At 35.0% G+C, this 27,243-nt stretch overlaps 1 protein-coding gene across 11 annotated transcripts in view; it reads left to right on the top strand.

The window, feature by feature from the left end:
* The window catches only part of Robo1 (roundabout guidance receptor 1), a 744,872-nt gene that overhangs the window by 704,113 nt on the left and 13,516 nt on the right, over positions 1–27,243 (top strand). For 9 of the 11 annotated variants that reach the window (XM_033768167.1, XM_033768168.1, XM_033768166.1 and 6 more), the window contains 6 exons: positions 862–1,197; positions 3,147–3,254; positions 6,143–6,287; positions 9,938–10,186; positions 21,136–21,542; positions 24,543–24,695. In XM_033768167.1, the coding sequence (XP_033624058.1) occupies positions 862–1,197; positions 3,147–3,254; positions 6,143–6,287; positions 9,938–10,186; positions 21,136–21,542; positions 24,543–24,695 (1,398 nt within the window). The remainder of the gene's footprint in view (positions 1–861; positions 1,198–3,146; positions 3,255–6,142; positions 6,288–9,937; positions 10,187–21,135; positions 21,543–24,542; positions 24,696–27,243) is intronic. The other 2 variants (XM_033768171.1, XM_010645689.2) reach the window with 1 other exon arrangement.

Here is a 27,243-nt window from a genome sequence, read left to right as displayed (position 1 = left end):
ATAGGACTTTAGTTCTTACTGCTGTTTCAATACTTTCAACTTCAGGCCTTAAATGACCCATGTATATTAGTTGTTTAACTCCTAAATATTTCAATAAAGGGAAAGTTAGAGTTGAAATGTGATATTATGCATACTAGACACTATTTCACACTATATTTGATATGGTGACCCTCGTAGCCATGATTCGTTTTGTAATAATTATTATCATTTTATTCTTCTTGGGATATCATTATGAAACCATGAAAATATGAATATGTAGCATCTTTCCCTCTAATGATTATAGCATATAACCAAGATACGAACTAATAAAATTCTCCTGAGCTCTGCTTGCCGTCACCTTGTCCCTGTTCCTGTTATCTTTTGGCCAGAAATACGCAATCAAATATTAGCATCTCAGATACTTTGATCTGCAGATAGTTTCCCCCTCCTTTTTCTGCATGTTGAACTTCAATTCCTTATTCTGTTGCCTCAACAGCTAACTATTAGTTTTAAATGCCTCAGTAACCAAAGGCTAGAAAATTTTAAATTGACACATAAAAATTCACATATAAAGTGGAATTTCCACCATAAAGGCTTTTAGAGGAAAATTATTTTACATTAAATGAATTATTTACCACATAGCACCAGCAGAAGTTCACAATCATTTAGTCTCTACCGAAATGTTGTGAATCCTCCTATTCCCTCAAATTTTGTTTTCTTTAGGAAGTCTATTGACTATTTGACCCTTTTCATTGATCTTACTTAAACTCATTTGTATATTACACACCAATTTTACTGTGACTCACAAAGCTTCTTAGAAAGAAATTTAAAACGAATAACCATGCAGAATGACTTTTTCCTTTTCCTCTCCGTTGCACATAGCTGATTGTATAGCAAATTATAACAACCAACTGGATAACAAACAAACAAATCTGATGCTCCCTGAGTCAACTGTTTATGGTGATGTGGACCTTAGTAACAAAATCAATGAGATGAAAACCTTCAATAGCCCAAATCTGAAGGACGGGCGTTTTGTCAATCCATCAGGGCAGCCCACCCCTTACGCCACTACCCAGCTCATCCAGGCAAACCTCAGCAACAACGTGAACAATGGCAGCGGGGACTCCAGCGAGAAGCACTGGAAACCGCCCGGCCCGCAGAAGCAGGAAGTGGCGCCCATTCAGTACAACATCATGGAGCAGAATAAACTGAACAAAGGTGAAGAGCTTTGCGGTGATTCCGGGCCTTTCCGCTGTGGGTGTTCTTCGCCCTGCAGGCCTAGATGCGTAGCCCTGTCTGTGACTAGCGAGGAGACGCTTTCCTTTTGTTACTGGGAATTCCTTCTTTCTTTGGTTTCAAAATTTCCAGTGTCAAAGAGTTAATTAGCACAACAATAACCTTGGAAAATTGATTTTATAATAATATATAAGTATTTTCAAACGGTTTGAAGATTAATTTAAATTTAGTAGGTGAGGGATTGCTTAGGACATGCAATCTTTTATTCATAAGGCAGATGTGCAACCGTCACAATACCTCGTATTTTCAATAAATAGACTACCCCATTCTTTCCACTTGAGGCTGAAAGATAATTGCTTTACATGGTCATATAAACGAATGGCATTTTTATATCAAACTGAAGAAAAATAATTAAATTAAACTTGAACTTGAGAGGTTGTTCAGTTTGTTGTATTTCTCCTACCTCATGTGACTACTAAGACATCTTGCTACTTTCAGAACCTAAATTTCTTTGGTTGACCTGATTGAAGTCTGTCAGTATAGAACCTAAAATAAATTGAGTTTTGTATTAACTTGAAGCAGCAGCATAGTATTGTATGGCCTGAGGTGAATGTCCCTGTATTGTAATAAGTGTGAGTTAGAAGAGATAGGTATTGGATTTCTTTGTAGTTCTTCAGGCTACCGTCTTAATAACATGATTTGCAAAGTTAGACCTATAGGAACAACAACATTGCTCTAATTTGAGTAGATGGAGCAATATTGTGGAAATATCAAGACGAAAATTGCAGTTTATCTTGGTTAATTAGAGACACAGATTTATTTTCTCTTTTTTGTTTTCCTCATTGAGTTTATTGGTACATTTTAGATATGCAGTACAGTTACATTCATTATTGAGACCTTGTACCTTTACGTGTCAGGTCTTGGTTCTTATTTTTTCCCCTTGTCCCTGCCCTCTCTTCACCCCAGATTTATTTTCTTTAGGCTTGAGTTGACAGTATGTTCTTCAAAAATAAAACTTATTATACCTGGAAATTACTAAAATATACTTCAAACATTTCAGTTCATTAAATTTACAGTATATATTTTAATTTGATAATAAAGTCATCCAGCCTTTTTTCCAGCTTAAGAAAGGTCTTGATTGGTACAGTAACCCAATTTAGTAAATATTTATTAAGATTCCTGCATAAGTTCATAACAAAGACAGACAGAGATGAAAGACCAGCTTCTGAGACTGTGGTGTTCACTGAGGGGATTCACGCTATTATTACACTATTTCTCCATAGTGCATGGCTTTGCCGTGGACCTTGGAAAGCTCTGACAGTTCTCTGTACAAGTATTTCAGAACTCTGATTTACTGTTCTTACAACTGGTGAGCAGACTTATTATGTCAGAGCATAATAAAGACCCTGGAAAGCAGCTACACTGACAGATTGTTTCTAACTTCATTCCGGCGGCAAGTTTGGCATCTGAGTTTTTACCTTTGCCTAAATAAGCAAAAGCATTTCTGAAACAAAGTCATGTATTTTATTTTCTTATCAGGGACACATTTTTGTTAGATATAATCTTGCTTTCAAGTTTCAGTTTTATTTTTATTTTATTGCAGTTTATGCTTTATCATTTTCAGACACGATAATTCCATGTCCTACTATTTAAAACTACTGCACATTTTATATAGTAACAGGGGATTGACTCCAGGACCTGTGCATGCCAAGAATGGACTCTACCTCTGTGATGCAAACCCAGTCCCTGTAACTTAACCTTAAATACAAACCATTTTATACCCTGACAAGTGAATATAAATATAAAAGAGATAAGCATGAAAATAAATTTACCAGTTTGTTTCTTCAGTTAGAAATATAAGCAAAACAGAGATGTGAAATAACTCACAAACAGAAAAATAAATGTTTAATTTTTTCATCTGAAATGTCTAGATTATCGAGCAAATGACACAATCCCTCCGACCATCCCATACAATCAGTCATATGACCAGAATACAGGAGGATCCTACAACAGTTCAGACCGGGGCAGCAGTACATCTGGTAAGTAAAATGAACTAAAGAAAGTTTCAACATCTCTTTTTTAAAAAGATGGTACATTCCATGATTATGAATTGCGTGCTAATAGGCTGATATATTTAGAAGACACATACGATCACTTTGTAATAATTGGATTTGACCTGGGTTTTATCCCTATATTTGAAGGGTTTATTCATTCAGAAAACCATTTTACATTCAATTTGATCAAACACTAAGCATTTTCTCCCTTTATAATGAGCTTTCATAAAATGAGAAATATGAACTAAACTTTAAAGACAATTAAAACTTCCTTTTCTGCCTTAGCCAAAATATAACTAAAAATGTTGCACATGAAACTAATCTGCTAAATACATTACCACTTGAAACTAAACTATAAAAGCACATATCATCTGCTTTCACTTAAGCAGAATAAAAACTGGAGAGACAATAACCTGAAATCTAGGTACAATAGTAACCTGTCTCAGCTTATAACCTCTCTGTCATCCTTCAGTTCTTGATTACAAACTTCGTAAGCAACCTCACAGTCTCAATTAGTCCATTGCTCAGAAGCCACATTAAGTCCCTTCCCTTGTGGTCTTCATGCTGTTGCAGCTGTGTGCCAGCTGTTTCCCTGATAGAGCCTGCAGATGGGAACTTGCTGGTACTTAAGTCCTGTTTTTCTAATTAAAGGGGGTTGGTTCGCTATTAGAACTAACATGTGGCGAGTCACACCACAATGAGAACCAAACCGATTGATCTTGAGTCAAGCATGTTTCTGTGGTAGAAATGGTACCTCCCAGAAACTGTATTAAAGTTGTTGCATCTTTATACCCTTCTCCTGTAATAAATATCACATTTGCATTTTATTGTCCTCATTTCTTAGCCATTGTGGAAATGGTTCTTAAAAGGAGCTCAAAAATGGCCTTTACCTTTTTATATTTTCTCTGGTTTTACACTATGTTCTATTTTTTTTAACAATTAAAATATAATAGAATGACTTTTTTCCTTTCAAGTTAGCAAACTCAAGTGAAAAGTACCTACTTTGGGGAAGACCATATAAAATATTTAACAGTTTGGATACCTTATGGCATTTTATATTTGAATTCTGAATTACTTATAGAGATATAATTTCTTTTCTTTCATTTTTTAATTAAATAATTGAATTTATTGCTACATTTTAGAGATACAGTACAGTTATATTCATTGTTGGGATCTTGTACCTCTACAGGATAGGTCTTGGTTCTCATTTTTTTCCCTTGTCCCTGCCCTCCCTTCACCCCCCCTCCCCATTTACAAACACTTTATTTCCATCTTTTCATTTTCTTACATTTTTTTCTTTTCCCTTATTACTCTTCCCCTACCCATCCCAGCTTCCTAAACACCTTTAGCCCCTTGCTTCACATTTCACAATGTCAGTTATCTCATTAGGATTTTACGTCCTATTACAATTTATTCACACCAGAGAAGCTATTCGGTATTTACACATGTGTGACTTATTTATTTCTCTTAGGAGTATATCTTCAATATGTATCCATTTTCCTATGAAAGAAAGCCGTGATCCTAGCTTATTAATATTCAAGTGACCTTCTCCACCCCTCCGCCTAGATAACTCGATTCTGATGTTGTACTGTTTTACCTTTGGCTATTCTATAGATATTTGGTAAAATATTGTCAACATGTGAAATCTTGTGATCGGTAGAGGTGAGAACAAAGCAAGGAAATAAGGCTCAGGAGGGGTTTGTGAGCAGTCCAGGTTGATGGGTTTGCTACAGGAGGTCTGTATCAGGAAATCAAGAGAAAGACATAGGGCAATGTCAGTCCTACACCACATGCATTATAATTCCAGCACAAGACAACTCAGCTGTGGAAGAGAGAATAGAGACACAAGGGGATTGGGTGTCAGTCGGAGTTCATTCATAAGAGGCTCCTCAGCCCACACTGCGATCCGAATGAAAATTCCCAAGTGGTTTAAAAAAGAATCACTGAACAAACTAACACATGTTTCATCCACTGTGTGACTTGTTGCTATTTCAGATGAGACTTTTAAAAAGTAAACCAAGATAACTCACTGATATTATGGAATCATGTGAGAAAAGAACTATAAACTCATCTATATTATACAGGTGAATCTAAAATACATCATACTAAGGAAAAAGTATTTTATCCCAAATATCTTTTGATCCAAAGGACTTTTAATGACTATGTATACAGCTAGCAATGTTTTCAAACTATACCAAATCTAAAATCAGAACATAGTAGCCCTTGAATAAATGAGTTACTTCCATCTACCAAGAATAGTCAACAACATCATTTTGCTAAAAGCTATAATTTTATAGAAACAGTAGCTGAGAATACTTGGTTCCTTTTTTAAAAACATTTTTTTCTCCTTTGTCATTCATTATATTAGTTCTTCTAGAAATTATTTTCTTCTATACTTGCATTTCTGAAGAAAACTAGTAAATTTATTGTGCCTAAAACATTTCAGTGGACAAGTACAAATTATATATATTCAGTGATTTAATGCAACAATGAAACTCTAATTGATCATATCTGTACCATATTGTATTTTGGGTTTTAGCAATTAAATAATAGAAAGGCACTCCAGAAAATATGTCTACAGCTCATTTGTTTTAGATGATAATCCATAATGTAATTAATTGCTGCAGGAAAATCACTATTAATGATATGACATAAAACTCACTTATGGTTTTATTGCTTTTTTGCTATGTATTTTACAGTTAAGCTTGGCAATACTTTGCTTCTTTCACATTGCATTTAAAATTAATGAGGAAAACTATACATATACATATATAAATTATAAGATCATATTTGCAGAAAATCATTAACTCATAGATAATGGAAAAATTTTAAAGGTCAGAAATAAAAGCCTTGCATTTTGTTTTTTCCCCTAGGGAGTCAAGGACACAAGAAAGGTGCACGAACACCCAAGGTCCCGAAACAGGGAGGTATGAACTGGGCAGATCTGCTTCCTCCTCCCCCAGCACATCCTCCTCCACATAGCAACAGTGAGGAGTACAGTCTTTCTGTAGATGAAAGGTAAGGACACATGCACACATAAGTGGTGCAATAGCAACATTGCTGAATCACATGAAAGTAACCGTTAAACTGGATTGCTAAAAGGAAGCTGATTACTAAGGTCCACAGTTGTCTCTAAATGAAACAGTGTTGGTTTGTATGAGTTAACAACTCTCCTCAAGGCTACATAAGAAAGGCTTTGGAGTCTTTTTTTACACCTGAGAATTTGTACACACATAAACACACATGACAATCTCGCATCTATAATCATACACAGAAGCTCATGTATATATAATCTTATATATGATTATGGGATTTTTCAAATGCAATCAGACATCCATACAGTGGTTTCCATCAGTGTTGACTGTAAAATTATAAAAGATCTGAAAATTGCTGTTTGATGTTCTTTTCTGTACCTTTTCCATATAGATAGATAGACCCATATTTATATATGTGCTACAGTTACCTTCAGTACTAAGTACAATAATTTGCTGTACATGTTTGTGACCTAGGAATGGTATAGTATCATTCAGTTTAGGTGTGTAATGGACTATACCATGTGGATATGTTGTAGTAAATTCTGTGTTCACACAATTATGAAATTACCTAATAATATGTTATCTCAGAACATACCCTGTCTTTAAGCAATACGTAACTGTCAGAACTTCTTTTGCATGCTGATAAATTTTCACAAAATAATTGTGTGGATTTGTACTTTAGCTGCGATATCTTGAAAACAATTTCTTGTAGATATTACCTTACAAAGAAAATTATTGTAGTGACTCAAACCTTCCTCTGTTTTTTTCTCAAGTAAAAATGATCCACATGACAGAAATTAGAAAGTTAGTGTCCTTCTGTACTCCATAATCGATATAACTGCAATCTCTGTAAGTGGATAACAAAATAATTGCTATGGGATGGGTAGTGGAAAGGAAAGAAGGTAGTGGGAATATGAAATCAATATGGGAAAATGCAAAAGAATGGACGCAAAGTCTTTCCAGATAGGGAGGGAGGGAGGGGTTGAAGGGAGGGCAGGGGAATGGGGAAAAATAAGGACCAAGATGGATTACGTAAAGGTGCAAATTTCCAACCACGAAGGTCATTATATTGTATACATTAAATGTACCAATAAAATTAATAAAAGTTTTAAAAAAGAGACGTGCTTGATATAAGGAGTTAACAAAAAAGAAAGTGTAAAAATCTACTCTTTTCAGTGACTGCTATAAAAATGGAGCTTTGTTCTTCCACCTCACAAAAAAAATCTGGTGTTTTACTCTTCCAGCTGTGCTCAGAAAGTCTGTTTTATTTTCCAATCATTTTAGTAAAGTTGTTTTTTTTTTTCTTTTTTGGTACTGGGGATTAAACTCGGGTCCTTGCCCTTGCAAGGCAAGCCACCGAACCACTGAGCTAAATCCCCCGGCCCTCAAGTAAAATTCTTATAGAAAAATATTTCCAGGCAATTCTCCTTATCCAGAGCATGTATGTTTTATGAAGTTCCTGTGAAAACTTCCCCTGTTGTACTAGGGAAATATGGATGTAGCTTCCTTTGAGCTTGAGTCACAACCTCTGTGTCAGTACATAACCTTGATGAATGTGTGTTGTGTTTAAAGACACCTTATTTAATGTGAGTTTTTCACCAACATGAAACTCAGAGCCAACAACATTATGTCATTTCTGAAAAAATCCATCCGTTTGAGATGTGTCTTCTCTGGAAGGCATCACATCCTTCCTATGCTTTGAGTGCCGTTTTAAACAGGGAAATCGCCAATATAAAGAAAAAAATTAAATATGCCTTTAATTAATTATGTTTAAAAGACCCAAGCATATAGTGAAAGCTGAGGTAAGAAGTAGAACGTCATCTCTTTCAGCTCACCTGAGAACACACACATCAGGTGACTCAAATTGTTGGCCTCTTTGTGCATCTGTGGGAATAACTATGAAAGTGCTGTGGGTATTGATTTTGAAGTTGAGAATAAATTTTACTGCAGTCAGTAAATTTGAAAATACAGAATCTCCAGGTAATGAAGATATACTTGACTGAATTTTTTTCTTTTTTTATTGTGTTTATTGGTACTTTTTAAGTATACACTACAGTTACATTCATCATTGGGGTCTTGAATTTTCAAAGTTTATGTTCCAGTCTATTTTAATATAATGCTTATTTCTATTTTCGTTCACAAAAAAGGATAAAAATGAAATAGCATATACAGGTTAAAAGCTATAAGAGATGTAACTGTCACCAAAGCAAAAGACTGATTTTAACTGGGGAGAGTGAACCTGATCGGCTGGTAATTGTTCTTGATGTTAACAAATGAGCCATTTTTCAATTAAGAGAAGGCACTTTATGGACATCGGGATCACAAAAAGCTGTGCGCTCCGGGAGACGTAACATAAAACACAGGGTTTGGAGTGAGGAAGCTGGGAAGCAAATGTAAGCCAGACTGCAGACATTTGAATGCCATGCCTTGGCATTTGTATTTTATTCTCTGAGCAAATAGACGGGCATTTATTAGTTTGGAGTAAATGAATGACCTAAGAGCAATATGCATTATAGTAAAGTAATTTTGGAAAAATATAGGGACGGTGAAGGAAGGAGTGACTAGTGGCAAAGAGACCAATTGAGAGGTTATTGCAGTAGCCCATATAACAAATAAAAATAAAGGAGTAGATCTGGACAGTTTTTAATAGATAGAATAGAGATAAACTTGGGAACAGTTTGGTGGAAAAGAGATAGCAATACTTCTCTGTAAGAGGTTCGTAGTCTAAATGAGTAACTTGCTGTGCTACTTGATAGCAAAGGGAACGCGAAAGAGTGACAAAGTGAAATAGTAGGATGAGGAAAATAACGAAGATCTAAAGTAACCATATTATTTGAGCATCAGCTTTTCTAAATTAAGGCAAACAAAGAAGGTGGTAGAAAAATGAGTAACAGAGGAGTAAGGACAGGATAATTTATATATAAAGGTACATCACTGCCATTCTAATCAATAAACATTTACCCAAGCGTAAAAGAAAAGAGAAAAACACCAACAATTCCTAGATTTATCTTGATTCCCCAAAGCTCCAGCGGAGAAGTAAAAGGGCATTTTATTGTTTAACAGCACTACATTTTTCACTCCCATTGCAAATACAAACCAACTAGTTCATTTTGCTCTCAAATGAAGAAATAGCGATCTACTACCATTTCAGGGAGAAAGTGGGTTGTATTGGATTAAATAAGTCAGTGTCCAATATTGTTTCCCATTGCGAGGACTTAGAGAATAATTTTTCTGAGTGCATAGAGTGTAGCCTAATCTTCAGACAATCTGGATATCCTCTTTGCATCTTCTTCCAGTGAACATTGAATTGGAAGGGCAAAATCTACCAATTACGTTTAAGATGTGCTAAGTTAAACCATATTACGTGGTTTATTTATTTCACAACTTCTTTATTTTGTGACTCCTCAGCTTCTCTAATATAATAATTTGTAATGTCTTAGAGAAAAAAATAGTGAATGTAGTAATTCACAGACCTTTATGACAGTGAACTTTTTAAAACAATATCTCCTTAACAGGAGCCAAACACTTCAGACTTTTAAAATGATTCAAATTTGACATTCCTGTTATTATTAATCCAAATAATTTATTTGGATAACCAGAAGTAATTCTAGATGTTCTTATAATTCATTTTAGCTATGACCAAGAAATGCCATGCCCAGTACCACCAGCAAGGATGTATTTGCAACAGGATGAATTAGAAGAGGAGGAGGATGAGAGAGGCCCCACACCTCCTGTGCGGGGGGCTGCTTCTTCTCCGGCCGCCGTGTCCTACAGCCATCAGTCCACTGCCACTCTGACCCCCTCCCCACAGGAAGAGCTCCAGCCCATGCTGCAGGACTGCCCAGAGGAGACTGGTCATATACAGCATCAACCTGACAGGAGGTAGGTGGTCATCAGGTACCCTTGCTTAGAAGTCAAATGATTTCCACTTTTGGGTGGCATTTATTGTATGCTACAGAGTAGTTTTCAAATCACAAGAGCATTTTCTTGGAGCAACATCCCACAGTAATCTCGGATAATAAATGTATCAAGTAAAATTGTTGACTCTCACAGTAGATTAATGGCTATCAGTGAACTTGCAGCCACAAAATAATGTACATTAACAGCCACTTAGATAATTACATTCATAAAAACATGGTTTGCTAATCCTGTACCATGTTATTGGTGGTGGAGTTCTTGTACTTTAGTTTTCCTTTTGCAAGCTCCTTGGTTCCACAGAAAAACAGATTTTCTCACTTTTTAAAATTAAATTCACATAATGATTTCTCATAGCTATAATATCAGAGAAGAATGAGTTTGGCATATTTATTTTATGTTGACCTCAGATACTATGATGTTGGTTTAGATATTAGTTTGGAATTATCAGGATTACTAACCAATATGTGTGTGTGTGCTTGTGTACAAAGAGGTTTTTTAATTTTCAGAAATTCTTTTATTAGTACTTGTTTGCAGCATGAAATTTACATTTATCTTGTGGAGAAGGTGCATACACTTAAACTATTTTGATACTTTTTTATTCCTCTTCCTGTCCCCTCCTACCTCTCTCCCTCTGTATCTAGATCTATTTTCCCCATTTTCATTATTATTATGCTTTTAGTTCATGTTTACCACATATAATGGTTACACTCACCGTGAGTATTTGATACTTGTACATGATACATCTGAAACCTTTTTTAAAGCTGTATATCAAGCATCACCAACTAATACCTTTTTAGTTATATACAGTGACTTCATTTGTCATTTATACCACATAAAACCTATTACTGTATCATGTTAGCTCAACTCTCATTGTTAATGACTTTGGACTATTTTATTGTCCCTGACACATTGTATTGTGTATCTATTGCTTTTCATATTCCTAATATGATTTGAAACTCAGTGTATTATTTGCCTCAGAAGATTTTCATTCAGTGTTCTTGAATGAATAACAAATTCTGGTTTATGCTACTTGAATTTTACTCTGCAGATTAAAACAGAATTTGCAATATTTACTATTCATACTGTCATTAAGAAGTTATTACCAAATTCAAATTATGTATTCTCCGAAAAAGGGAGTTGTTAAACCTTCTTGTGTGTGACAAGGGGGAAGTTGTATTGCCATCTATTTAAACTCAATAGTCTTAACTCTTGGAATTCATGAAGCTTGAGAGCAAACAAAGCATCTCTTTCCCCTGTGAAGTTGACAGACCATCTTTGCTAATTCTTATGAGAAGCAGATAAGAGAGCAATAGAGACCTTCATGCTCTGAAATACTTCATTGTTCTTTTATGTTCTCTAAAAGTACCTATTTCCTCACCACTCCCCTCTGTGCTGTCAGTGGCACCCAATATCTTCGGCCTAGTGAGTATTCTTTTGTCTTCTGTATACACTCCTTCTCACTTTTTCTTGCAAGCAAAAGTCAGTTTAGCTTTACTTATCTGGTGATTACAACCTTCTACTCTTTGTTCAACACATGCTTCTTTTCATTCTGCTGCTTTTATACTTCTCCTTTACCAGTCTTCTCTTCTTTTTATTTAATCTTTATTAAATTTATTGGTACATATTAGGTATACAACACAGTTACATTTATCATTGGAATCTTGTAACTATACATGACTTATCAGGTTCTTAATTTTTTCCCATTCCGCAGCCTTCCCCTCAGCCCCTCTGCCCTTCCCTGTTTACAAAGATATTGTTTCCATGTTTTTCCTTTTCACAATTTTTTTCTTTTCCTTTTTTACCTTTCCCCTACCCCTCCCACTTCCTCTACTCTTTTAGACTTTTCTTTCTATTACACAATATCAATTATACATTTTAATCCTTATTTACAATTTTAGCTTTTCATACCAGAAAAACTATTGTGTATTTATACATGTGTGTCTTATTAATTTCACTTAAGAGTATGGCCTCAATGTGCATCCACCTAGCTATAAATCTCTATAGTTTCTCATTCTTTATAGCTGAGTAGTACTCCATTTTATTAAAAAAACACATCTTCTTTATCCAGTCTCCAACTGATGGGCAATTGAGTTGTTTCCAAATTTTAGCTATTACAAACTGTGCTGCTATAAACATGAGTGAGCATATATCACCGTGGTGTAGTTATTTTAATTCTTTGGGGAAGATACCCAGCAGAGGGATAGCTGGGTCAAGTGGAACCTCTAATCCTAGTTCTTTGAGGTATCTCCATATTGATTCCACAGTTGTTGCACAAGTCTGCACTCCCACCAAAAATGAAGAAGGATTCCTTTCTCCCCACAACCCCACCAGTATTTGTTATTGGTTGATTTCTTCATAGCAGCCTTTCTTACTGGGGTGAGATGGAATCTCAGTGTTGTTTTCATCTGCATCTCTTGAATGATGTTGAACATTTTTTCATATGATTATTTGCTGCTTTTGCTTCTTTGTCTGAGAAGCTTCTGTTCATTTCACAAGCCCATTTTTAAATCATTTCTTTATATTTGGGTGGTCTGTTTCTTTTATATATTTTCTTTATATATTCTAGATAGTAGACCTTTATCTGAGGAACAGGTGGTAAAAATTTTCCCCACATTGTGGGTTGTCTCTTAGCTCTGCTTATGATTTCTCTGGCAGAGTAGAAGGTTTTTTAAAAGATTAGATTCCAATTAGCGATTCTTTGTGCTAGTTCCCATGGTATTGAGGATTTGTTCATAAAGTCTTTTCCTATATCTTCATGAGTTCTAACTTGTCTTCCAGCAAGTTTAGTGTTTCTGTTTTAATATTTAGATCTTTAATCCACTTGGATTTCAGTTTAGTGCATGGAGAAAGATATGGGTCTAGTTTTAATCTTTGACAAGTTGAAATCCAGTTTTTCCAACACCATTTTTTTCCTTTGGTACCAGGGATCAAACTTGGGACCTTGGGCTTGAGAGGCAGGTGGCAGAAGTACTGAGCTGAATCTCTGGCCCACCTTTTATTAAAGAGGCTATCTTTCCTCCAGAGAAGGTGTTTGGCTCCTTTGTCAAAGATGAGGTAGTTGGGTATATCAGGATTTGTTTCTTTATCTTCTGATCTATTCTATTGAGTCTGTTTCTTTGCCAGTACCATGCTGTTTTTTATCACAGTGGCTTTGTAGTACAGTTTCAAATTGGGGATTGTGGTACCACCCCCAGTCTTCTCTTCTAGTTTCTGGTCTTTTCTTACTTATAGCTTTTAACTGTTTCCACCTTGGTAATTTCCTTTCACGTGTCTGCTCCCTGCCTCCTGACTTCTGTTATTTTGCTTTAGTCAGTTGGCTGAAAGAAGCCTCCTAAAGGAGAAATCTAAAGGCTTCTCAATCTGTAACATATTTAAGCTTTCTGCAGTGCTTGCAATTTTATAGTGTTGTGAGAATAAAATGAGGTAATGTATGTTAAATATCCAAAGCAGGTAAGTATTCAAAAAATAATATTTCCTTCTGCACTTATCCTGATGGTCCAACTATTATGTGTGTTCTGATGACTGTCAAATTTGTTTATCCAACTCAGACTGTTTTCCTGAGTGTCACAATGATATTTTCACTTGGATACCTCCACATGTCCAAATCCAAATTCATCATTTTTTTTTACAATAAGCTTTTCAAACTTGCTCTTTGCCCTACTTTAATGGCCATCTCATGTAGAATTATCAACTATAATTTATTTGGCCAGTATATTACACATGAAATAACCAAGGGGATAAGCAAAAAATCATTAAAAATCTTTGTCATTTTGAAGCCACCTAATTCTCCTACTATTTCATTTTTTGGTTATCTTCATACCATTTCATAGATTATTTATCAGATACTTTTCCTTTCCTCATTTTGTTTATTGGTACATCTTAGGTATACAGTACAGTTACATTCATCATTGGGATCTTGTACCTTTACATGACAGGTCTTGGTTCTCATTTTTTCCCCTTGTCCCTATTTATTGATGCGCAAAGTCTGAAAGAACAACAGATACTTTTAATGTTAACTCCAAACTACCTCTTGAATTTGTGTCTTAGTTTCTATTTCTGTAGCTAGTTTATTCTTGAAATGATCTTCGTTCTCCTTCTCTCTTTTTGTGTCCACTCTCACTTTTTGTTTGCATACAGAAGTCTGCATATGTTTCCCTCACTGAGATGTCTACTGTTTACCCAATATTTGGAGCCCTTTACTTAGAATTTCCTTGCTTTTCCTTACTTTCTCTTTTCCCTAAGTCGCCCACAGCCTCATCTTGCACATGCTGGTTTTCAATGCCTGCCAGGAATTTCCCATTTGTCCAAGCCCTGCTCAAACGCCCTTCCCTCTGTACAGCTTTCCTCTTGTTGCTCACTTCACCTTCCTTTCATTCCTCAGAAGGTTTTGCACACCCATGCAACATGCTAACAAGTTTTTCATGTGACATTTTCCATTTGCGTCTCTGTCTCTTCATTTAAATGTAATTCTCTTTGAAGACAGAACTCATTGTTCACCCATCTCTTTGGCTTCCACCAGAGTTTTATTTAATATATTATCACCGGAATGGGGAACCACAGTAAGATTTGGATATAACCTATTTTCCACTGTTTTAGGTGATGTACAATTGTATAAATGGACAAATATAATTGAAAAATTTGTTAAGTACCTGCACTTACAATTTGCTATGTGTAGCGTATTATTCTTTTTAGTCGATAAATATATCATTAATTTTGTTTTCATGATCATTCCTTCAAATAGCACTAATAAACTGATAAAAAGTTCTCAGAAGCTTATTAAAAATTGAAGAACTTGTTAATGTTTCTTATGATGAATGTATATTTTGTATGTACGATATTACTACAGAGGTATTTGAAAATACTGATGAAGAAAACGAAAATACCATGTCAGAAACAGTCACTGTTAAGTGCTGTCAGAGATCTTTTTGGTCTTTCTCTCTACCTCTTCTCACATTGCTTTGTACTTGTGATTTGATACAAGCTACTGTTTACTCTGAACAGTGCCTTTTTCTATGTTGATAATTTTAAATATGGAATCTTGTGTTAAATGTATACATGATTTCCTTAACACGTTCCCTAACATTGACACTTAATGTTTCTATCTTCTTTTATCCTAAATGAAATGTTGACTTCTCATGTGTAGTTCTTTTTTTTTGTTTCTGTGCATAATTTTTATTTTTATCAATACACGTTTGCAGTACCTTAAGATGACATTCATCATGGGAAGTTAGTAGATGCACAGCTTAAGTCTTTTTATGTCTCCTTTCCCCTACTCCTGCCCTCCTACTGGAGCCTCTTTCAATCCCTTTATCTATTCAAATGCCCAGCCCATCAACAGATGGCTTCTCTTTCTTATCATCCTGATGATGTATTCACTAGAGATAGATAACTATTTCTCTACAGATCTCATTCTAGAGCTTCAGGTTCATATAACCAAGTACTTACTCCTGTAGATTTTTACTTCTTAGGTATCACTCTGAGTGATGCACATATCTCCAGCCTCACATGCACTCTCCTTGCTCCATTTTCTCTTGCCTACATTATAGTAATGTTCTGCTAAGTGGTCTTGTTGCCTTTAGCCTTTCCCCTTCTTCAATCTAAGCCCTTGCTATAGATTGTGTAGAGGCATTTTCCTAAAAGGCAGTGCTGATCAAGTCTTTCCACTGCTTATGAATCTCTCAATGGCTTCATTTTCCTTAAAATAAAGGCAAGATCCCTTAATGTAGCAGTCAAGAATCTTTGTGCTGTGACCTCTGTGCGCCTTCCTCCTGACCCACTCCCGTGCCCCCATTACTCCCTGCGTTCTCTTCACTCCAAGTTTTTCTAGTTTCTGGAGTGAGCACAGTTCTTGCTCACCTCCATAGCTTTCCACATGTGTCCCATCTTCCTGGGACAGCGTTATCTTTTGTGGCTTACACCTACATGACCCGAAGATCATGATTAAATGGCAGACCCTCATTCCCCGTTTTCCTCGTTCCCAACAATGGACTGTGTGTGCACCCTGCTCAGCCACTGTCATGGTAACTACTTGATATTACTGCCTTATCACTGCATCTGTAATTAATCGTTTACCTCTTGTACCGGGCTACAGGTCCCTTCAGACTACAGTCCTATCCCTTTTATCAAGCTGAAGTCCTAATACAGGGCCTGGGTTCCTGTTTTCATTGCTGTCTAACGAACTGTTTTCAAACTCGGTGGCCTAAAACAAACAACCATTTTATTTCATTCACAATTCCACAAATTAGAGATTCTGAAAAAATTGAGCAGGGTAATTTGTTTTGATCCATACAGCTATAGCTAGGCTATTGCAGGTGGAAGATCTCCTTCCTAATTAGTTTCTTCACTCACGTGTGATATGTGTGGCCCTTGGCTTCTCTGTTTCTTCAAAGGGTCTTATCCTAGGGTTTTCCCACATAACCTCGGCTTCTCATCCCATAAGGTCCCAGATAATGGCACTTCTCATATTACAGCTGGCTTCCAAGAAAGCAGGAAGACGAAGTTGTCAGACAAATTATGTGCATTCTTTTGGTCAAAACAGTCATAAGATCCATGAGGACTCAAGAGTGCAGTCCCCTCTCTTCATGAGGGCATGACAAAGTGGCAAGCTCTCATTTCAAAAGATCATTGAGGATGGAAGACAATGCTATGGACATTTTGCAAAATGCAATGATCCATGCCCCTATATGTAGTTTATATTCAGTGTGTATACCTTAATATTGAATTTTTACATATCTTAAAAGTGTAAAACATTTTCTAAGCTCTTCCTGCTTGTCATCTCTTTGGTGTCAGAACTAGCAGAATGGATACAATAGTAGGTGCTCAGAAAATGTTTAAAGAAAACATTACTTTTAAGCATTTGCATTAGGAATTAGAGACATAAATAAATACTATAATACTAATAAAAATTACTGAAATAAAACATGGTATCAGAATGTTAATTAGATAATCTTTACAAACACATTATTATGAATATTGAAATTATATTAATATTATAAATATTACTCTTTTTTTTTTTTGGTACTAGGGATCAAACTTGGGTCCTTGTGCTTGCAAGGAAGGTGGCGGCATGACTGAGCTAAATCCCCAGCCCTAAATATTGCTATTCTAATGAACTTTAGATACTCCATTTTTTTTCTAAATATAGGCAGAGTAGTGACTATCATGATGGGAATCTTCTTTTTTTCATACAATAAAAATGAAAATAAAATAATTAAACATTCACATATACTGTTTTTTTAAAAGTGTCTGGAACTGTTGTATTTAATGTTAGTAAAACTATCTTGACTAGTGAAAAATAATTTATATATGAACAGGAAATGGTTTTTTAATATAGACAAGTTAAATGTGATATTGTTGGGAGGAAAATAAATTAAGAAGGCAATGGAAAATTACATAGTCTTTTTATAAACTGGGTAAGAGTTAACTACACAAAGAATTGAAACTACACTGGTTTTAGAAAAAACAAAATCTCAAAAGTATGTATTTTCCCTTTTGTCTTTTACCTGGTAAGTGGTACTGTGAACTATATACACACCTGGTTTCATAAATTAATTGAATCACTTCCTTTATCTCTCAAACATGTTTATGAAGGCATCAGTTTTATAAGAGTCTAGAGTGTTATGAGTCAAATTCCTATACTGTACATTATTTCACAAGATGATGAAACCCCTCAGGGGGAGGAATCCAGAGGGTTGAGGTTCATTTGCGACAAGTTCCACTTGAATGCAGAATCTTGAAAATAGCTTTTTGTTTTCAAATAAAATGTTACATATTTCAAGCTGTACATGTTTATCACACATTCCCTGGGATGGTCTTATTTACAGATGGTTTGCATAATTTTTTCTGTCTTCTTTATTTGCATGGGACGGTAGAGTTAAAAGCCAGCCCTTGTTTAATGTGATGATATTTTTGCTCCACAGAATCTGAATTATATGAACATAACAATGCTGGCATCCTTTCATAGCAAAGTTGGCCATTGTTATTTCATTTATTGATGGTCAACATAGTTTCTTTTGGCTAAAAAGTTTTGTATGTTTTTATAAAGAGAAGTTTTGTGGTACTGTGGGTGTATGCATGGTGACAAAGACTGTAAATTAACTTTTAAGCATATTATTTTATTGAATTCCAAATAAAACAATGGTTTTCCTCCTGTGCATATAGCACTCTCCACATTGAAACAATTATCCATTTTAATCTTTTAAATAACTTCAGATTTGACACATTTTTCATATTTCTTTTAGTGCCACACACAGGCATATTTAAAACCACCCAGAGGGCTGGGGATTTAGCTCAGTGGTTCTACCACCTGCCTCTCAAGCATAAGGACCCAAATTCAATCCCCTATACCAAAAAAAAAAACACCCAGAAATGGAAAATAATATATTAAAGAACTCTATATGTATATACATGTACACACAAAAACATGTAATATATATATATATACATTTATAGCTAATAATGTACCTATACACAATCTAAGTGTGTGTGCATATATATATATATATATATATATATATATATATATATACACATAAAACATATAAAGTGTAATGAATGCACACACACATACACCCATATATATCTCACATATATATACTTTGGTGTAACATTCTGTTTTTCATTTCTTGGGTTTTGAATACATGGACTTGTGAAACAGTTGTGTATCATAAATATGGGTGTGTGTGTGTGTGATGTTACCATTCATAGAAAGGTCATAATCTTGAATGTGAAATTTGGGTTTAAATTCTGAATTTCAAATATATCAATTACAAGAACTTTTGCATGATCTTTAATTCTGAATTTCACTATTCCCATTGTAAAATAATAATTTAAAAAGTAATTCAGAAATTCTTGAAGATTGATTGAACATTGTAAAATATGTTTAGCTAGTGCTTATTAACTGAGTTAACTGCAGTGCTTCCATAATCATTTATTTTTCAGTGTTTCAGTTGCAGTAATTGAGTTTATGAAGTATCCCATTCATTTTGATAAAAATCAAAAAATACTATTCTTCAAAGAACTGCTATACTGCCCCAGAAAGGGCTGCTGTGTTGATTTTTTTCCATCTATAGGAGATAGCTTCACCTGATCCTGTATAGTTTTCACCTAGATGCTGACCAGAATATGCACTTTTGTTGCTTGCTTTTAATTTCCCACTCATTCTGGTGAATTTAAAACCTAACCATGCATTCCCATTCACCCTTTTCAGGATGCTCCTCTGTGGCTATCCTGTCGTCAAATAAGGCTACATGTTTTGCTTTTAGTTCCTTTTATTTCCTGCCTCTTCTAGGAAGTACATAAGGAAGAAGGAAAACTAGAACTAGAGCTCAGATTTAGCTCAGTGTTGCCATTGCTTACCTCGCAAGTACAGGACCCAAGTTCCATCCCCAGTACAAAAAAAAAAAAAAAAAAAAAAAAAAAAAAAAAGGAAAAGGAAAACTAATAGATGAAAAGCCTCTTTTCTCCTTTGTTAGGAGAAATATTCTGTTTTGTCTTATTCTATGATTATCTTAAAGGTAGTGGTAAGGTTGTTTACATAAGTTACTTCACTGATGAAGGGCTCCTTCCTGGGGAGCATCTGTATTATGTTTATAGTTTTATAGTTCTTAAACTGTTTAATCTCCTTCTGCAGTGGACTTCCTGGTCATGCCATATTTCTGCTAGCCTTCCAGAGTGTAGTAGTCACCAGTAGAGATACAAGATTCTAATCTCAGCTGCCTTCCAACATTGCTTCTCAGGAGAGCAGATTTGTGTAGAATTTATCCTCTTTAAATATCAGGAGTGCAGAATTTGATGAATTGTTGTCATGGTTCTTCTACCTGAAAGTCCGCCATTGTGGCATCTCAGGCAAGGTTAAAGATGTGCCACATGGAGACTGTTGAGCAAGCCATGGGCCAGTGCGCCACTGAGAAAGCAGTTCTGGCAGGCATGAGTCTGACTTAGGACTTACTCTCTTGACATGCTTCTCTCTTGGGGATAGTCTTTCCAAGACTATGCTTTCTGCTCAAGTTCGGATGCTCTCTACTGCCTCAGTCATTTTATAATCACTTTGGATGATTGTTGGTTAGTGTTAGTGATGTTCTCTCCAAGTTAAGATTGTTAAACCAGTTATTGGCAACTGCAAACTTAGTTGTGGGGTACTACTTAAATTTGTCCTCATCTTTTGTTTTTCACTAATTTCGGGACATTAGAAAAAATGCCTTTAAGAAAATTGCTACACAGATGATAGAATACCAGTAAAAGTAATGGAGTTTTAAAATAGCTAATAAACATTAGTTAAACATAAATGAGTAAACCAGAGAAAATCCGCTCATTGGTCCCATAGATGTTTTTATTAAAGTTTAATAAAATATAAAAGAAATGGTGTCATATGTTGCGGGTGTATTGTTTAGTCTTATGAAATGTTATATTGTGTATAGCAAGATGAATGGCTTCATTTGTATGAAATAGTAGGCCAGACAATAAAGGAAGAGGAAAGGAACAAATACATATGGAGCAAACTGTTTCAAGATTGATGTCTGTTGTCATTGTTGATAATTTACTGAAAATCTTAGAAACTGTTTAGCACAAATAATAGGCATGTGTTTCCAAAGTCAGTGTTGCTTCTTCTTTCTTTTTTTTGCCGAACATAATGCAAATGATGAAAAGTAAGAAACTTAAATAATTGCATTTATTTTTATTAAACTTCAATAACATGAAGTCTAAGACGGCCCCCAGGTGTGAGGTACATACAACTTAAAATGAGTCCATGTTAGACATACTCTAATTTACAGGAGCTCCCCCTCACCCCCCGAACAAATCAGCTCAGCAGAAGCTAAGATCAAGTTAGCATGCTTGTAAATTGCTTAGGTATTTCATTGTTTTGTGTCTTGCCCGATGAGCTGATCGATTCCTATCTATTCCTCTTCTTTCAGACGGCAGCCTGTGAGTCCTCCTCCGCCACCTCGGCCGATCTCCCCACCACACACCTACGGCTACATTTCAGGACCCCTTGTCTCAGATATGGATACAGATGCACCAGAAGAGGAAGAAGACGAAGCCGACATGGAAGTTGCTAAAATGCAAACTAGAAGGCTTTTGTTACGGGGGCTTGAGCAGACCCCTGCCTCGAGTGTTGGGGACCTTGAGAGCTCTGTCACTGGGTCCATGATCAATGGCTGGGGTTCGGCCTCGGAGGAGGACAACATTTCCAGCGGCCGTTCCAGTGTTAGTTCTTCTGATGGCTCCTTCTTCACTGATGCTGATTTTGCCCAGGCTGTGGCAGCAGCTGCAGAGTATGCTGGTCTGAAAGTGGCGAGACGTCAGATGCAGGATGCTGCTGGTGAGTCACGCTGCGCACCCCAGGCCGGAAAAGAAAACTCAGTGCATAGCTGCTAGGTGCTGATTACCTCCTATGAACTGTGCTCTATATGAAATGTCCCTATTACTGAATAAGGAAACTGAAGTCCAAGAATATGAGTTAGTTGGGTTATTTTCTTTTTCTAGACAAGACTTTTAAAGTTATTCATTTTGCTTTCATTTAATAAATTGTATTTAATGTGGGTGATAAGAATGTCCTCATTTTAAAGATAGTCATGGAAAATATATAAATGCATGTGTATCCAAATGTGTGTTTATGTTTTACAGGAGTTAGTATAATTTCAAGGTCTGAATACATTCAAATGAAGTTTGCATTATGCAACATGTATTATAACGAATTTTTATCCAGAAAGTCACCATGACAAAATTTATTGTTCTCTTATTCCATTTAACTGGAAATTCTGTAGGAGAAATAGATATTTAGACTAGATCCTCAGCCGTACTATTTCTTAAACTCATTTTTTCCATGTTTTCCCAAGCTAGCATATTAATCTAACTGGAAGGTATAAATATGTTAGTAATAAACATATATTTCTGAGCATTAATGTTTTACATTTTTAATCTAATAATTGAGAGAGAAAATTGATCAAGATATTTTTATCTGTTGCCCTATTTCATTGCTACTAACCTATTTCTTTATGAAAACCTGAAACAAAATTATAGAATAACAATAGTTAATATACAGTGTGTTTAGTAGCTACACAGAGTACAACATATAAACCAAAATGATACTTACAAAACAAGAAACAAGCTTATAATAACAGAAAACTTGCTTTGCAGTGATTCAAAATAAGCTAGTTATATAAATAAAACAAATTAGGATATGCATTAAATATTTTGAAACAATGAAGTAATTTATAGAATTATTTGAACTTCACCCTACTTCCTATTTTTAATGAACATATTTTCAGTTTTTACCCATAGAAAGTAAACAGTAGGAGAAAGAAAATAATTTAAATTTCAAATATATTTATTCCATGACTTTCACTTCTGTAAAATGAAGGTATGTATAAATATAAATACATTCATACCATAGTGTATGTATGTATGAATTTCTGATAGCTGAGAAAATATAGGTAGTAGAGTAAGAAAAATATGGCCAGGAAGAAAGATATACCTCAGAAAAATAAAAGATCTTCCCAACAAATTAAAATTGATGCCTGTTATTTTACTTTTCATAGTTTATTAACTATTACAATGGTAGTTTTCTATCTTATATTAAGATATTGCATTAGTTATTATTTTTTCAGTATGAAATATATTCAGAGAAAATCTTATTCATATCATAAAGTCATCTCTATAAATTATTTATCAAGAATTTTATTATTATAGAAAGTATGGTTATTTTAGTCAGGTCTATATTTCATGAAATTCAGCCAAATATTTTTTCTTCCCCAGTAGCTACTGAAGGTAGTAAAATATAGAAACCTAATTATCTTTCTTAATAAATAAAGAGAATCTAATTTTTATATAGCTTATTTCCTCTTATTTTTTAACCCCTTGTCTAAAAAATAAATACAGGAAATTAAGCATCTCAAATCACTACTTTCAGCTTGCATTAAGCGTATGTTTCAGTTCATTAAGTCAACGAACATAGAAATAACACTGAAAATTCATCTGTAAAGGACCTTATGCCTCAGAATAGGAGCGGTGGATGGCCTTACACAATAGAATGAATAATGGATTTCATCTCAGCCCTAATTCTCTGTTTTCATGGATATGTAACTTTAATTGTAATAGTCTCCATCATAGCTAAAGAGAATTCGGTTTAATATTTTATTGTATTGTAATTTAGTGGCACTTCTGGTCTTCATTTGGCTCATAATTATAGTGAACTAAACATGTATTGGCCTCTACCTATTACAATGTTCTTTTCAGGAAATGATGGTGCTTATCATGTGACTTGAAGTTAATGTAAATGAATAATCCAGTCACAATGCTTCTCACTTGGCTGCATTAATGTCTATTATTTAATATGCTTCCGTTAGCATTTTTAAGTGTGCTGATTTCACTATATGTAGCTGCTCCTGTGTATAGTCAAAAGATACAGTGTTGAGGTCCCTTTGATATTTCTTCTGGTACAATAGAAAGTTCTGGGTTTGTGACTGGAATTTCTAGACACCAAAACAATGAAGGTCAATACAGGGTCAATAATCTCATTGTCTTTATGGATTAAGTAAATTGTGCCTGTTGTAATACATCATCCACAGAAGAGAGCCAGAGAATTTGAGAGCAATGAAATACACCACGTCTGATGAGAAAATTTAGTTCCCACTCTTCATGGGAATACTGTTTCCCCAAAAATAAACAACCAAATGCTACCATTTGCCACCAAGAGAACACAAAAGTCTTGGAGGAATCATTTTTAGAATATAGAGTTGACAGGCATCTTAAGATAGGAAATGAATATAAATAATAGTTGACTGGCCTAAAATGTAAATAAGGTCAATTTCCAGCTACCTGGGAATGCTACTAAAGTATTAGGACTTTGCTATTAAAGCCTACCAAGAGCATGTATTTAATTAAAATAGAGGTTTAATGCCTATGGTTCATTCTTAAAACATTAATTTCTTAAGGACACTGACTTTCCCTTTTGAGAAAGAAACAAACATTGAATATATTATGCAAATATTTAATTAATATTTTTGTTTAAGAATAACATTTTTTTAGACTACTTGGAAAAAATAATAGAAAAGTTTTTCTTTAGCAAATAGATATCATGAACTTTAATAGAATAAATAGTGTAGTCAATGAAAACAAAGAAAGAAAAGGCTTGGAAAGGATTTTAGAGTATTTTCTCCAGTGCATAGTACAGGCAGAGTGAAAACAAGTTCAGTGTTTGCTAGATTTTAGTTACCCACTTTTTGAAATTAGGAAGGTTTCTAGCTCTAGTGTTTTGCTTGTGCTGTTCCTGTGATGATTAAAATTCACTGATGAGTCTGGCTCTGTTTTGTTTCCTCAGGCCGACGACATTTTCATGCATCTCAGTGCCCTAGGCCCACAAGTCCTGTATCTACAGACAGCAACATGAGCGCAGCCGTGATGCAGAAAGCCAGACCAGCCAAGAAACAAAAACACCAGCCAGGACATCTGCGCAGAGAGCCCTACCCAGATGGTAAGTCCATTGAAAGGGTGAAAACATCTCTGAATCTCGCTCCCCTTTCCTTGCCTCACTAGGACTAGTAAATGTGTTCATTGACTTTAGGAATTGCATTAAAAATTCACTAACAGTAACTCCATGTTACGTGGAGCAGTGACCTATTTCTACATCTTGTCAAGCATCTCCAGTTGTTTCTGTTTTCTAATAAGCTGGCTCTTGAAGAAATCAAAACAATATGTCACTTTCATATTTTTTGAAGTTTATTTTATAGTTTCAAACACATGGACAAGACCATAGCCAAAGTAATGGCACAGGATTAAACCTCTGTCAGAGTCATTCATAAATCCTACAAAGTTTCTCTGTTTTGTCTTTCATTTTATTTTTTATAAAACAAAAGAGAATAAACTTGTTTGAATATTAATTCAATCCTTAATGGCATCACAGATACTCTGTGCCCCAAAAGGCAAAGTGAACCATCTACCTTCATGCCTTCACACACAGTTTCCGCTCTTACTGAACAGGAAGCCAGAGTATTCTCCTGGGAAGTGGGGGTAATGCAGACACTGTGATGTTGTCTAGAGAAAGCCTTTAATGAAAATGCCTCAGGTGGCCCAGCATTTATTAAACCGCCACCTTCTCATTTTATAAAACAACCCCATGGGCTTTGTGGAAATTCATGTAAGATAAATCTCTCAGACTCACCCATCTTGTCAGGTTTTCTAAATTTGCTAAAGGGACGGAGGAAGAGTGTCACGTGCACGGTTTCCCCACCTCCTGGTCCTGTGCAACCACTATCTGATTAGGACTTTCATTACCAGTCAGCAATTTTTCAAAAAGGGCATCATTTGCCATTATCATATGAAAGCCTAATATTATAGATCCTTATCCAAGGTTACAAGGAGGGTTTTCTGAGGTACTTCTCCCTGTGATTCCTGCCACTTGACAGAAAAATTTAATACAAAGCTCACAGCATGATGAGCACAAGTAATTTTGCAATGAGTGGTTGTCCATGCTATTATCTGTACTCTACTCTGAGTATTTTCTCTCACTAGCATCTATCTGATATTAGCCCACATTAAACACTGGCATGACACAGCGCACCTGGGCCTCCTGGCTTCTGCCCAGGATTCTTGTCAATGAAACTGAGCTGTCAGAATGTTATCTGATTTTGAAGGGTTATTACAGTGGCTTTGTGCATGTTTGCCTCTGAGAAGGGACAGACACTAGGTGTAAATCCCCAAGCCCTACCAGCCATTTTACATGGATGGGATCCCTGTAATGGCATTTTACAAGTTTTATAGCTGTTTTATCAATTTTTATTATCTAGAAGAGTGCTTCTCACTGGAAAACTGGCTACACATTGAGCCTGGATGTAAACACATTTAAAGTGAATACATGAGGGGAAATCTGGCCTCAAGCTCTGTGTAGATCTTTCCACTTCATATTTATGCATGTTTGGAGGGGAGTCTGGCATTGAGCAATGCCTGCTAGAAATGCTTTAAATAATGTAAACATGCCAAGTTAAAGAATATAGCATCACAGTTAGCTGTGCTTAAAAATGATCTATATTTATTATTCAGCATTCTGCAGTGCTTTAGTATGTTTAACAATTATATATATAATATCACTAATCCTTGAATAATAACTATTAAACTGAACGATGAAACACCTAAGTTATTTTCTTTAAGTTCAGAAATACTAAAGATTTATATTAAAAATATATGATCTGAAATATCATTTAGATTCTAGCTGTTCATTTCACAAAGTGACTATTAAAAATTGTTAGTTTTAGTGTAATTAGAAGCTAATAATTATTTTAAGTCACAAAAATAAATAAAATGGAGACATGACGAAAGCTGTATTTAAATTGTAGCTTTAACTTTCTTTAAATACTTTGATAACCATCTGCACATCTTTAAATCATACTTGCACTGATATTTCTTGATTTTAACTCTGAATACTTACTGTTTGGCCAAAGAAAAAACATCAAAATAATGTTCTTTTACATATATCACATAATACATATTGATTAAATAAAGTCACAAAATTACAGCTATATCTTAAATGAACCAAATATGAGAAATGCATGTTTTCTTTTCTTTTCTCTTTTTTTCATTTGTTAATTTTTTTGGTGCTTGGGATCCTACCCTGGCCTTATCCATGCTAGACTAATGCTCTAACATACATCTACACCACCACTAAAAGCATGTACTTTTGACATGGAAACAAAAATCATTTTCTCAGAAAACATTTTCTGATTCCCACAGTATATTGTTTAGAAGTTTACAAAAAGTATAAGGAGGAGAAATATTTTGTAAAAATAAAAGACAATGAAGGAGGAGAATTTAAAGAACTACCCATTGATAAAATGTAAATAAACCTATTAGTAAGGCAAGAAGGTCTTTGTGCTTTTTTTTTCCAAGAGCCATGTATTGACAATGGTGCATAAACTGATTATAGTATATCGACTTATTATCTGAACTATATCTAGAATATGACATATCAGTCTTGAGTTTATAATATCTCTGTTTTGTAAACTTGGTTCAAATTGTGAAATCACATG

Source organism: Fukomys damarensis, unplaced genomic scaffold (assembly GCF_012274545.1).
Source record: "Fukomys damarensis isolate Sample0158 unplaced genomic scaffold, DMR_v1.0_HiC HiC_scaffold_24, whole genome shotgun sequence".
In the NCBI taxonomy this organism is placed as follows: Eukaryota; Metazoa; Chordata; class Mammalia; order Rodentia; family Bathyergidae; genus Fukomys; species Fukomys damarensis.
This window is presented reverse-complemented; position numbering and strand designations above follow the sequence as displayed.